The following is a 14,735-nucleotide window of genomic DNA, read 5'->3' on the forward strand; positions in this document are numbered from 1 at the left end:
ACACACACACACACACACATTAATTTATAGAAAATTGGGGTTTATTTTATTTGTATTTAGGCACTTTAAAATCAAAATTTTCCAAATATGCCAAGAAAATTGCTAATCCAATATGAAATAAATGGAAAATAATAAATAGTTGAATTTGTTGCATGTTTTGAATATGCTGTACAGTAGTAGAGTCCCAATGCATTGTAAGCTGAATGTCTTTGGCAGGCATAGCCCTGCTGTACCTGCAGCTGTATCGAGGGACGCAGGAGGCCTCGCATCTGCAGCGGGCTCTGGATTACGTCAAACGCGCGCTGAGGAACCTGAATGGGCGGCGCGTCAGCTTCTTGTGCGGAGACGCCGGGCCTCTAGCTGTAGGCGCAGTCGTTCACCACCACTTAAAGAACCAGACCGAGTCCCAGGAGTGCCTCACGAAGTAAGGAACATTTCTAACTCTCTGTTTGTCTCTTTGGCTTTCTCTGCTTGCTTCCACTGCCTGCTCTCTGGAAGTGTGTTTGGGAAAGCTAGCTGTGGTTTTGCAAAAAAAGTAGTGCACAAAACTTAAATTAACCCAATGGTTGGAAAATGCAGTATTACAGTCAGGGGGCATGATTAAATGTGTTAATTTTAACTTGTTATTTATAGGGCTGTCGATTTAGCATGTTAATTTGGTGAGATTACTTATTGATTGAATCTTACATTGTTGCAAAAAAAGTAGTGCACAAAACTTAAATTAACCCAATGGTTGGAAAATGCAGTATTACAGTCAGGGGGCATGATTAAATGTGTTAATTTTAGCTTGTTATTTATAGGGCTGTCGATTTAGCATGTTAATTTGGTGAGATTACTTATTGATTGAATCTTACATTGTTGCAAAAAAAGTAGTGCACAAAACTTAAATTAACCCAATGGTTGGAAAATGCAGTATTACAGTCAGGGGGCATGATTAAATGTGTTAATTTTAGCTTGTTATTTATAGGGCTGTCGATTTAGCATGTTAATTTGGTGAGATTACTTATTGATTGAATCTTACATTGATGCAGTGTCTGATGATCCTGATGCAGGACGACTGACTGCGTGATGAAGTCTATTAGAATGCAGTTATATGAGCCTAAAATTCAAGATATGAGCACAAAAGAATCACACTCTTATATTTCTATCATATATAGTTGAGCAATATCACACCAGCTAGAGTACTGCTTTTAACCAATATCTGCACCATTGATAATGTGAAACTGATTTATACAACAAGGAAATGTGTTAAAAAAATAGAAAATAGTTCTAATCAAAGCCTCAGCAGAACTGTTGAGCGTCTCTGATCAAAACACAGCTGTGATTCGTTACTGAATGAATCAACAGTCAATAATCAATAAATCGAGTGAGTGAATAATTCAGTGACTCATTTATAAAGACAGTCCCTTGCTTCGTTTCTGAGTTAATCGGCCGTCTGAACGAATCAGTTAAATGAATGATTCAATGACTCGCTCATTAAGACAGAGACTTGCTGCCTTCTACTGGTGCTTTGTTTCATATTTAGAGTATCATATATTTCATTTTTTAAAAACCTTTTCATATTTCAATATTCATTAAAACAACATTAATTCCCATTTATTATCATTATTCATGCAATGTTGGATCAAAATGTTCCTTTCTAAAGCTGCTGTGTGTACTGTTTGTTTAATGCTTTTCTCGTTTAACACAATAATGACTTTAAATGATGTTTTGGGGGGACATTTCTCAGTCCAGATTGATGTGCGATTAATTTGTGATTAATTAGATAAAATTAATTGCTAAACAGCCAAAGGTATTTACAAAAATATTAATAAAAATAAACCCTATTATGGGTTATGAAAGGTTCATGTTTTGGTTTTGGGAGTCCCCAACAACAGGTTGACATGCATGCAAGCTTCAAGTTTTCCCAGGGTCTGCGGGACTCGTTTAAGTGATTCAGAGTCGACTCTTTCTTTTGAGAGACAATAACTTTATACACGGTGCACTTTCAGATTTAAAACTGTGCAGGGTGTTTTCATTCACTTAGAGCTGTGTTACACACTGCATGAAAGGTCAAAATTCTATAATAGGGGCACTTTAATTAATGCATTAAACTGACAGCTCTAAAAATCATTGTCTACATTTGATTTGCTGTCAGTAAATTGTATTATATTAGCCACTATTATTTCTAGAAATTGCCATCGGCCACTGAGGAACCCGAAGGCACTAGTTTGTCGTGCACTGGTGAGGAGAACAGACTCTGATTTGATTGAAGAGCTGGAGCTGAGCTCTGGTCCTCTGAGGCGTTTCTGTGTGTGTTGTAGTGAGACGCTCTGGCTCTCATGCGTCTGTGGGGAGCGTGTGTTATGTGTGTGTTGCTCTCTGAACTCATTCGTCTGATAGATCGACTGCAGCTCTCAGCGGGAGTCTGATTATAAACCCTCGTCCAGCTCTGCCCTTACTGTGCTCTCAACTCATTGTGCTGTTCAAACACAAGATTGAGTTGAAAAGAAAAAGGAAAACAGGAGGAGAAATGCTACATGTTCAAATTATATTAAACTGATTTGTGTGTATTTTTAATGTCTAGAATAGATTAAACCAGATCATTTGGGGTCCAGTAATATTTTTGTTTGAAATAAATGTATACATTTATTGATCAAGGATGCATTAAATTGATTAAAAGTGCCAGTAAAGACATTTATAAAGTCACAAAATATTTATATTTCAAATAAATGCTGTTCTTTTGAACTTTCTATTCATCTGTGAATCCTGAAAAATAAAATGCATCACAGTTTCCACAAAAATATTGTGCAGCACAACTGTTTTCAACATTGATAATAATCAGAAATGTTTCTCGAGCAGCATGGTTTATTTAATCAGGATTACATTACATTATCACTGACTCAAATCATCTGACCATTTCATACTTCATATAAATTAAAGTACATATTAAGCTTTTGAAAAACAAATAAAATTAAATGAATACAATCTGAAAAAGATTAAATAAAATGAATACATATTCTTCTTTTTTAAGTCTTGTGTCTGAAAATGTATGATGCAGACACTGTCTGAAATTTATGAAAAAAAAAAAAAAATCTAATCTAGATATTTGAGATAATTTCAATTATTTGTAAGGTCCTATTGTAGCAACATCTGGAAACATAACTGGAAACTGTTGCGTTTTAACACGCATGATGCACAAAGTGTTTGGCAAGCTATTTTTCAGTATTGTACAAAGAGATTATAATGCATGTTTCCTCTGTTGTTCAGATTGCTCCAGCTCCAGCGCTCAGTGCTCAGTCCAGACTCTGACGTTCCTGATGAGCTGCTGTACGGTCGAGCCGGATACCTCTTCGCTCTGCTGTATGTGAACGCAGAGATCGGGCCGGACGCGGTGGACGACGACACCATCATCAAGGTCAATGTCAACATCTGTCTGTATTCATGCATGCACGTGAAGTAGGGGTGTGCAATCTGTAATAATATCGTAATTGTTGTTTTAACGATATGCGGTTTTGACATTATCGAGTATTTTGCAAAAACCATTCAAATCACCCCTACAGAGCGCACGCTCGCATTACGTGAAGTCTAGACTAGTGCGTGTTCTTTCACTGCATGATTCAGTCTATTAAAATGCATTTAGAACGATCGCAAATTCAAGACATGATGGCAGAAAATGTATTTATTTATACCACTTCATATAGTTAATCAATTTCATACGAAGATTGCAGTTTTTCTCCAAAAATTACCATGATTACAAATGTGATATTGATTTTTTACAACAGTTCAATAAACAAGAACGTAGCTAATTAAGAGACTTACGTTTTAGACACCATATTGCCTGTTTTTGCTCTATTTCGACAACAAAAATCATTCCAAACACAGCACTGTTCTGTGTCTCTGAGCAACATGATAGTGATTCGTTCCAAAATGAATCAACTGTTTAAATGATTCAGTTCAGTCACAATGACTCACTTATTAACAGTGACTCGCTGCCACCTACTGGTGGCTTTAATTTCACATTTAAAGTAGCTTTTATTATTTAAATAATTTCAAATATCAGTATTCAACATTTTGTTTAATATATCAAAACATTATTTATGCATTTGTAACTTTCATTTGCTTTGTAACAGCCCAGATGTCTTATTATCCTAATTCACTGATTAAATGGAACAGTTTGACACAAAAGATAACGGACACTTTAAGAAGAAATGGCTTTATAAAGGTAACAATGCCCATAAAATGTAAAAATCAGTTTAAACTTATTGGAAAAGATTAATTTCTATCAGTGTGAACTGACCACCACACAAATTATGAAGAATATTAAAAACTTTAGGAGTCAGCTGTTGTCGGCAGTCCTTAAGAAGCACAATAACACACTTATTGTTATCGATAAAATCCCAGAAAATATTGAGATATTATTTTTTGTTAATATCGCACACCCCTACCCTGGAGTGGGGGCATTTGAGGAAAAGTGTAATTGAACTCTGTAAATTACACATTGCTTTGACTTGTCGGATCCATGACATGGTGTTTAGCAAATGTGCTCCTAAATAATGTTCTGTGACTCTCAATTAATATCCCTAACATGAAGTATACTAACCAGTAAAACTTGCATTGATAAAAATACATTACAAATGCATCCATTGATAAAACTGCTGGTGTTCCTCTGTTTGCTCACATCTCTGGAGTGTGTGTGTGTGTGTGTGTGTGTGTCTGCAGCAGATGCATTCATCCTCTTTACTGTACGTCATGCATTATAGTCTTCATTCTCTGGCCGGTGTCCAGTTTCTCAGTGTATGTGGGCAGACGAGAGGAGATGAAGAGAGTAATGCGTTAGTGTGCCACAGTAATGATGAAACATTAAAGCTGCCTCTGACTTGAGTCTGGCATGAGCAGGATTTATGGTTATTAAAGGAGTCTGTGGCGTGATCAGCCCTGTTTCCGTGTCTGGATCTGTGAAATCTGTGCTGAAATAATACAGTACACACATTCTCCTCCTCATATCTGTCTCGGGGTATATTTAGAGCAAAACCTAATACACTAACCTGATTACATTTAGACACAAAGATGCACAATAACTTGATTTTGTGAGTAGCCCCTGTCTTTATAGCAGAGTAAATGCACCCTAACTCCAGAAGACACATACAGTAATAGTCTTTTTGTTGTCTGCAGTGGTTTTTACAGTTGACTGCATCTGAAAATAGCTAGCTTCAGATGCTCCTGTGACCTCCAGTCTTCATCTCAGCAGGCAACATCTCCACCATCTGCAGCCCTGATCTGAAGAAATTATTCTTCATTTACTTCAATAGGAGTATTTGCTTTTGAGAATCAGTCACTGACTATTTCTGAATGTTTTGGTGAAAACATAACTGGCTTTGAGGTGGTTGAGATGAAAGGTTTATTATGTGATTTGTACAGACATTGGAGGGCTGTTAAAAGATAAATGCAGCATTGCATCAGTGTCTCAGCAATGGATGCTCTGCAGTGAATGGGTGCCGTCAGAATGAGAGTCCAAACAGCTGATAAAAACATCACAATAATCCACAAGTAATCCACAGCACTCCAGTCCATCAGTTAACATCTGGAGAAGACAAAAGCTGAAACAAATCCAGCATTAAGATACTAAAATACATTGAGTCCATAATCCATAATAACGCTTCCTCGAGTTTTAGAACTATATCTTTATAGTTATTGTGCTTGATGTGAACGGGCCTTTAAGCTTTTGCTTTTAGCGTTTTTGCAGCTTTGGTTTTTGGGGGTTATTTTATTTTATTTATTTTTTTGTCTGGTTTTGTGATTTAGGTTTTGATTTGGATCCTTGATCCAAGTTTTTGTAGCTTTAGTAAATTTCATGTTAATGTACATTACATACACCGTACACATGTAAATATGCATTACATACAATACATTGGACAGTACTTCTAATAAAGGTGGTATAAAATGAAGGAGAATTGAAGAATCCATGCACGATTCTTTTCCATGCAGCAGTTCATGGTTTTCCTGGATACATGGTTTCTCCTAATGATACTCGTTACTGGCATAAATGTGACATTTGCAGCCTTTCTAATAGTTCTGTGATTTTTCACAGAAAAACACACTTTTACTTTGTATTTGCTGACAGCATGTTTTAATCAGTTCTTTAACCCTTGTTGAACCGCTGCAAATAAACCTGCTGATTAGTGGAAAGTGACCGACACTTTGATCCATAACAAGACCATTATCTGACCCCAGTGCACTCTCTCTTGTTCCCAGGTGGTGACTGCTGTTCTGGAGTCGGGGAAGAACTTGTCTAAAGAGGAGAAGAAAACCGAGCGCTGCCCGCTGCTGTACGAGTGGCATAAGAAGCAGTATGTGGGAGCAGCTCATGGTCTGGCAGGCATTTACTACATGCTCATGCAGGTAAGACTGACATCTGTGTGTGAGTGAGTGTGTGTTTGTTGTTTGTTTATTTATTTATATAGCACAGTTTAATGCAACACCAGGTTGCCCAAAGTGCTTCACAATATCACAATAAAATGACATAAAAACAAGCATAGTCACAAATAACAACACAAATCACATAACAACATGGACACAGTTTAAAATAACTAAACCTGCATCACAACAACTCCTCATTAGTCTTTAAATGATGTGCTTTTAACACGGTTGTGAGTTAACGGATCTAATACTATGAGAGAGGTCATTCCACAGTTTTGGACCAGCTCGCGAAAAGGCTCTATCTCCCCTGTGTTTGTATTTTGTCCTAGTAACACAAAGAAGGTGTTGATTTTCGGACCTAAGAGATCTCGCAGTTCATATAAACTGATGTCATACTTGACCCAGGGGCTAAATTGTGAAGGGCCATAAAAACGAAAATAAAAATCCTATAAATTATTTTAAGCCGTACTGGCAGCCAATTTAGTGACGCAAGCAATGGAGTGACTGAGTCATGTTTTTTTGCAGACTTAATCATTCTCGCCGCTGCGTTCTGGATTCTCTGTAGGCGCCCCAGTGCACCACAATCAACTCCAAAATAAAGGGAGTTACAATAGTCCATTCGAGTGAAAACGATAGCTGTAATGGCTTTCTCCAAATCAGTGGTAGATCAAAACAGTTTTGTCTTCGCTAATAGACATAAATGAAAAAAACAAGATCTCACCACTGTGTTTATTTGCCTGTCCATCTTTAATTCACTATCCAGAACGAAGCCCAAGTCTTTCACATGGGTTTTCATAAAGCCAGCCAGGTGTGTTGAATTTAAACACTGAGTCACTTCTTGATTCTTAGGGCCAAAAACAATAACCTCAGTTTTATTTTCATTAAGCAACAAAAAATTAGCAGCCATCCAGGCCTTTACCTCCTGTAAACAAGCTACTAACACCTTTATGGAATCTGGGTTTGACTCTCTCACGGGTGCATAGCAGTGGAATGATACTTTGATACTTTGTGTTTTCGAAATATAGCCCCCAAAAGTAGCATATAGAGGGAAAACAGCAACGGTGCCAAAATTGACCCTTGTGGAATTCCCCAAGGAAGATGTAATCTTGAAGAATTAAAGTTCCCAACTCTCACTGAAAAAGACCTATCCGTAAGATAAGATTCAAACCATTTCAGCACATTGCCTTTTAGGCCGCCCCAATGCTCAAGGCGCTCAATTAAAATCCTATGGTCTACCATATCGAATGCCACACTAAGATCAAGCAGAATTAAAATAACACTTTCGCCATTGTCTGTTGATAGATAGATGTCATTTAGCACCTTAACCAACACTGTCTCAGTACTATGACGTGTGTTTGTTTATAATACTTCATCTTCTGGTAATGGGCTGCTAAGGGTATTATGTGCAAAAGTAATTGCATTTCTTCAAACAAAATGTTTTTCCAACAAAGGTAGTAAAAGAATCATTAATGGAAGCATTAAAGAGTCCCTTATGATTCCCATCCTTGTTTATAGTACCTGGCAGTGAAGCATCTATTAATTTGATGTTATGTTAACATCTTAACTAATTGTTAATTAACAGCATTTATAAAAATTGAGACATTTATAATGTTACAAAATATTTCCATTTCAAATAAATGCTGTTCTTTTGAACTTTCTATTAATCTGTGAATAAATATTACAGTAGAAAGCTCGTGCTACTTGGTGATCTGACAGCAGTGATTCATAATTATATTTGAAAAATAAAATGCTGTCAGTAGGTAGCAGATAAGATGCCATTAATTCTTTGTGGTAAATATCATATTTTATTGTGCTTCCAATGTTCCAAAAGGCATTTTACAAGCACAGATTGTCTTTAAAGTGGTTATTTTCTAGCAAAGTATGATATATCACATATATATTGCCCCGTATTAGATTTTTTTTATTTGTCTGTATCTTATCAGTCAATATTAGTTAGTTAAGTTGGATATTTAATCAAGTGTTTTCTCACTTCCCCTATCGTCTTTGAATGCTCACTTAATATTTTAAAAACACTAATATTTAATAACACTAATAAATGTAATCTTTGTTAAATCTTAAAATTACTATCCCTTTTGATATAATGCTGTGACGCCTGAATTCTCTTGTTGTATTTAAAACAATTGAATTTAGCTTTTAGTGTTTTATTGATCAGTTATTTATTGATTATAACATGACAGTAATGATTTGCTTGTTGGTATTGGTCAGGATTTTAAGATTGGTGCATCTTTATTCTGTTGCGTGGATGAGTAATTTTGAGCTATCTGTGTCAATGTTTCAAATCTTCTTGGCTGCATTGAAAGTTTGGTCCAAAATATGGTTCCTTTGAGTGAAAAATCAACCTTTTAAAGCCATTCCAGAGCAACTGCATAGATATTAAGATGTTTGGATATTGATGTTTGGGTTTTTATGTCATAAAGCAGCCTGGCATACCTGAGAACCCTGTCAATACTCCTTCAAAAAGCATCCCAGGATGCAACATCAAGTCTGCCAGCATTAGCATACATTTCACAGCTTCCTATGTTGGATAATCCTCATGCTAGCGCCTCCTCTAATGGCTTTCCCTGGAGTCTTGTAAAACCTCATATGCAGTCAGCTCCTATGTAAGCTGCATCTTTATGGACCATTTCCACACTATACAGTGAAAAGCGGAGGAGAAAAGCACTAAAACGCCTCATTCTTCATCCGGCAGTAGTGAATGATCTTCTCTGCTAACAGAGATGTAGCGCTGTGGTTTCTGAATGACAGCTGGCTGTTTAGAATCAAACCCCAGGGGATTGTGATGTAATAGAGCTTCACGGCGGTGAAGTGCGGCAGGGTTATGACTAGCTCAGTGCTTACGTTAAACATGGCGGAATAACAGGACTAGCGGAGTGTTCTCTGAGAGGAGGGTTTGTTTGGGTGCAGTGGGAGAGCTTTCTTTGCTCTGTAATTCAGTGTTATGTGAGGAGGAAGGCTCTCTTTTGCTCTTCTGCAGCCTCTGTTCGGGAATCTGTCATCTCCACAGGAACATTTTAGTCTCCAGCAAACGCAGCGTCGGGCTGTCTGAACTGCTCCAGTGTGGAATGCACAAGAATAACAAAAAACATCTTACATTTACTGAAGAAAATGTGTCTGCAGTGTCATTGGGGTTTGCCTGTTGAATTGAATTGCGTATGCCATTCGTAAAAAAAAAAAAACCGCTTAATGTGTATAAATAAGTATAACTGAACTTTTGCGTAGGGTATAGGCTATTATGACAGGTTAACCAGCTAATAGAATGCTAAGCTAGAACTAGAATGGTATAATCAAACATTTATGTTGGGTATAGGCTAAGCTAACCGATTAATCGGCTAATGGAATGCTAAGCTAGTATGTTGAATAGTATAATTTAGGGGTGGGGGGAAAAATCGATTCTTAGATGCATCGACGTGGACGATTCTGAATCGATTCACAAATGTCAAAAATCGATTTTTTTTTTCTGAATGTTAATTGATAACGTGATGTTGACGGAACGCAAAAGGCGGAACTCTAACCCCTTATTTACACTGCACGCGTCTGCGGCGCGTTATGGCTCCGACAAGGTTTTGTTCTGTTCTCTATGCATTGCCAACTCACAGTGTTAAGGCCCTTTCACACGGGACGCGGCAAGCGGTGGAATCGCTGCGCGGCTGCCGCTTTCTCTCGTAGTGAAAGTGTTTTGTGCAGTTGCAGGCGGTGCTTCAGAAACGTGCTGTGGCGCAGATGGTGTAAACACAAGCATTGACTAGAGTGGCCGCGATCAGCTCCGATGGCCGCGTCGGAGCCGTAACGCGCCGCAGACGTGTGCTGTAAAGGTGTAACAGATGCATGATGGCGGAGTGTGAAATCAGACCGGCACCGTCTGCGTTAAAAGCTAGCGTATGGAAGCACTTTGGCTTCTGGCTGGAGGGGAAAAGACCCTGGACAAGAGCCACACTATATGCAAGTTGTGTCAAGCCAAACTAAAATATTGTGGAAACACAACAAATATGAGAAACCATATTACAGAATAGTCAAGTCACCTTTATTGATATAGCTATTTTAACAATACAGATTGTGTCAAAGCAACTGTACAGCATTAATTAGGAAAATATTGTGTCAATAATGCAAAATGATAATAGTAAACACTCAATTTTCAGTTAAAAAAGAATATGCTTAAGTCTGTATTAATTTACAACAAGTATGCTGCTACAGGCACATGTTTCATTTCCCGTTGGTTCTTTGTAACCTTGTTGTTGACTTGCCAAATCACTTCCATTCGTTTCATTAATCAAATCTTGGAAGTAAATTCATTATGGGTCATTCCAGATACTCTGCTTTAATAATCAGACAGTTAGAAAAAAAGAAAATCTGTATTTAAACAAAAGATGCATCGATAATCGTTTTATCATCGCATCGCAGCCCTCTGAATCGTAATCGAATCGAATCGTGAGGTACCTAGAGATTCCCACCCCTACATTACATGCCAAAATAAATAAACATTTCAACAATTTTATCTGTTTTTCAGTAGTGTCAGCTAAAGTATTAGTGATATAAACAGATCAGTATTTTATTTTATTCAGTCAATGTTACCAAACGCTTACAAAACATAACTTTATTTTATTCGAATTGTGAGGTGCCTAGGGATTCCCACCCCTAGTGTAATTAAACATGTGTTGGGTGAGCTAAGCTAATAGATTAACCGGCTAACGGAATGCTAAGCTAGTATGTTGAGTAGTATAATTGAATATTTGTGTTGGGTATGAGCTAATCTAACATATTATTCAGCTAACAGAATGCTAAGCTAGTATGTTGAGTAGTATAATTGAAAATGTGTTGGTATGAGCTAATCTAACAGATTAATCGGCTAACGGAATGCTAAGCTAGTATGTCGAGTAGTATAATTGAACGTGTTGGTATGAGCTAAGCTATCAGATTAATCAGATAACGGAATGCTAAATTAGTATGTTGAGTAGTATAATTGAACATTTGTGTTGGGTATGAGCTAATCTAACAGATTAATTTGCTAACGGAATGCTAAACTAGTATGTTGAGTAGTATAATTGAATGTGTTGGGTATGAGCTAATCTAACAGATTAATTTGCTAACGGAATGCTAAACTAGTATGTTGAGTAGTATAATTGAATGTGTTGGGTATGAGCTAAACTAACAGATTAATCGGCTAACGGAATGCTAAGATAGTATGTCGAGTAGTATAATTGAACATTTGTGTTGGGTACAAGCTTAGCTAGCAGATTAATTGGCTAACGGAATGCTAAACTAAAACATTGAATATTATAACTAAATATTTATGTAGGCTTAGTAGTTAGCTCATATCTTGCAAAACATGAGATTAATCTAAAAGCACAAAGAACAAGAAATGTTTATTTTTATAATCTATAACTACTCCTGCCATAACTATTTGCTTAGGGTATATATAGGCAAAGTTAGCAGGTTAATCACGTAGCAGAATGCTAATCTAGCACATTGAACAGTATAATTGAAAATGTATGTAGGCTGAGTTTAGAGCTCTTTACTTAACTAAACAAATTTAAGGTAGTCATTATGTCAAGTCACCATTATTTATAGTGCTTTTAACAATACAGATTGTGTCAAAGCAGCTTTACAGTATTAAATATGTAAAATAGTGTGTAATAATGCAAAACCGTAAACACTCAATGTTTAGTTAAAGTCAGTTCATTCTCCGTCTCAGCGCTGTGTTAATTCAGTCGGAAAGCGCAGTCGCTGCAGCTGCTGGCGGGAGGAGCGGAGAGCTGCAGCAAGCTGATTGGCTGGGGTGCTCTGGCGGTTGGCATGGCAACGGGAGCATGCATCACGGCGACGCAGAGGGATGTGATCCGGTGGCCAGCATCACCGCTCTCACACCACAGCGTGCCAATATTTGTGCAGCAACAGATCCAGCTGTGCGTCTAAAGGGCATTTTCAAATCACACCACAATACAACACAAAACTCTATTTAGAGGCTCATTAAGAGTGTGAAGCGTCCGCTGTTCTCCAGCCGCTCTCTCTCTGTTCAGCTGCAGACGAGACTTTAAAAACTCGGAACAGCAGCCGCTCAGTGGAGCCTTCAGTGCTTCATCAAGCCTAACGTCCTTAAATTCACTCTGACACAGCGCTGCGCTCTCTAAATGCTGTAAGTGCACACTGTGAATGAGAAAGATTGCATAAATATTGATGTGTGTGGGTCGTCTGAACTAAACTGGACCGTTTAATGCATCTACAGCTACAGGTTTGATGCCGCTGTGCTGATCCCCCAAAATACCTGTCAGAGAAATAAAATCTGTGCCTTTTCCTGAATTTAATTTTTGTATAAATATGTGGCATTTGCTATTTGCAGAAATAAATAAATACTAGTGCTGTCAAACGATTAATCGCATCCAAAATAATAGTTTTTGTTTACATAATATATGTGTGTACTGTGTATATTTATTATGTATATATAAATACACACACATGCATGTATATATCTAATAAAAATATGTTGTGTATATTAAGTATATTTATATATAATGTAAATTATATAAATATGTACATGTAAATATTTCCAAAATGTATACTGTATGTGTGTGTATTTATATATACATAATAAATATACACAGTACACACACACACATATATATATTATGTAAACAAAAACTTTTATTTTGGATGTGATTAATCGTTTAACAGCACTAATATATATATATATACATCTGTGCCATAGAAAAAAATCTTAAGAAGTTCTTTCAAATGCAAACTTTGTATTCATGTTGCTTATATATGGTTTTAACATAAATTATTCATTCATAATATTTCATTATGACTTTTGAGAAGTCAATCCATGTGACATTTTACAACATGACATTAAAGTCAAATTATTTGATTATATGGCAAAACATTTTCAAATAATGTATATTTAATTAAAAAAAAGCTGCTTTATTGCCTTTTCTTTCTAAAAAAAATACAAATAAAATATTATGTAAAAGTGCTTACAGCAAAACAATTTTATTTTAATTAAAGTTTATTAATGAGTTTTTTTTTCTGATATCAGGACAGTTGTTTCACCCAGATATTTTTGATTTCATGTCTCCCTAAAATACCAAAATTAATTTTAATTAAGAGATTCATGAAAGAAGGTTATTCAACTCTTTATATGTAATAATTTGTATTAGATTCTTCAATCTAGACAAAAAAAAGTTATTTGTAGAGAAAATTTATTTTTTGTACAGTTTAAGCTAAAAAAAAATTTAAATATAACGTTCTCTTTTTTCGCAGCCGAGTGCTAAAGTCAGTCAGGACACACTGAATGAGCTGCTCCGGCCCAGTGTGGATTACGTGCGGCACAAGAAGTTCCGCTCGGGCAATTACCCATCATCCCTCAGCAACGAGACGGACAGACTGGTGCACTGGTGTCTAAAAATATGTTGTGTATATTAAGTATATTTATATATAATGTAAATTATATAAATATGTACATGTAAATATTTCCAAAATGTATACTGTATGTGTGTGTATTTATATATACATAATAAATGCATATGCTCATCATGACTCATAAAGTGAGACACACACACTCTCACACACACTCACACTCACACTCACTCACTCACTGACTCACTCACTCACTCTCTCTCTCCCTCACACACACACACACACTCTCTCTCACACACACACACACACACACACTCTCACACACACTCACACACACACACACACACCATCTCAATACACATGCAAGAGTTACTGCATTACAGCAGAAGCTGCACTTCTACACATGGCCTCTGTTTTTCATAAATACAAATATCCTGTTATGTTCCTTTATGATATTGAAAACCAGCTCATTCTCTGTCTTTGCTCTCTGTGTCTGGTGTCTGTCTGCTGTTTATTCTTAAGGTCATGTTTGTTCTGTGTTTATTTCTTCATACAGCAGCCCACACTGCCATCTAGTGCTCACTCACAGAGTCACGTTTTTGTTCATCACAACCTTATTTTTTATCAGGCATCATAGTGATATTTTAAAAATGTTACAAATTTGATTTGTTTTTGGTCACATTTAAATGTGTAGTCAGATAGAATTAGAAATTAATATTTATTATTCTGTGCACTTTTAATGAGTTTATTTTATCCCTCCATCACTGTAGAATGAACATTTAGGTCGTGAAAAAAAAAAAAAACAACACTTGTCCCTTTTAAACTTGCACTCTATTAATTTGCTGTTTGTTTTCTTTAAAAAAACAAAAAAACAAAAAAAACTAACACTTGCTTTCTAATATTTTTGTATTCTATCTGTTTTCTTTTCATTTATTATACAATTAACAAAAGCAAAAAAGGCCTCTAAC

At 36.4% G+C, this 14,735-nt stretch overlaps 1 protein-coding gene across 1 annotated transcript in view; it reads left to right on the forward strand.

Moving 5' to 3' along the window:
* Positions 1 to 14,735, forward strand: part of LOC107693471 (lanC-like protein 2) — a 25,472-nt gene that overhangs the window by 5,325 nt on the left and 5,412 nt on the right. Inside the window, exons 3-7 of the mRNA XM_016492877.1 lie at positions 217 to 424; positions 3,250 to 3,397; positions 6,235 to 6,381; positions 13,672 to 13,826; positions 13,928 to 13,955. Of these exons, the coding sequence (XP_016348363.1) occupies positions 217 to 424; positions 3,250 to 3,397; positions 6,235 to 6,381; positions 13,672 to 13,826; positions 13,928 to 13,955 (686 nt within the window). The remainder of the gene's footprint in view (positions 1 to 216; positions 425 to 3,249; positions 3,398 to 6,234; positions 6,382 to 13,671; positions 13,827 to 13,927; positions 13,956 to 14,735) is intronic.

The sequence above is a fragment of the Sinocyclocheilus anshuiensis genome, unplaced genomic scaffold, assembly GCF_001515605.1.
Source record: "Sinocyclocheilus anshuiensis isolate Anshui unplaced genomic scaffold, SAMN03320099.WGS_v1.1 scaffold987, whole genome shotgun sequence".
In the NCBI taxonomy this organism is placed as follows: domain Eukaryota; kingdom Metazoa; phylum Chordata; class Actinopteri; order Cypriniformes; family Cyprinidae; genus Sinocyclocheilus; species Sinocyclocheilus anshuiensis.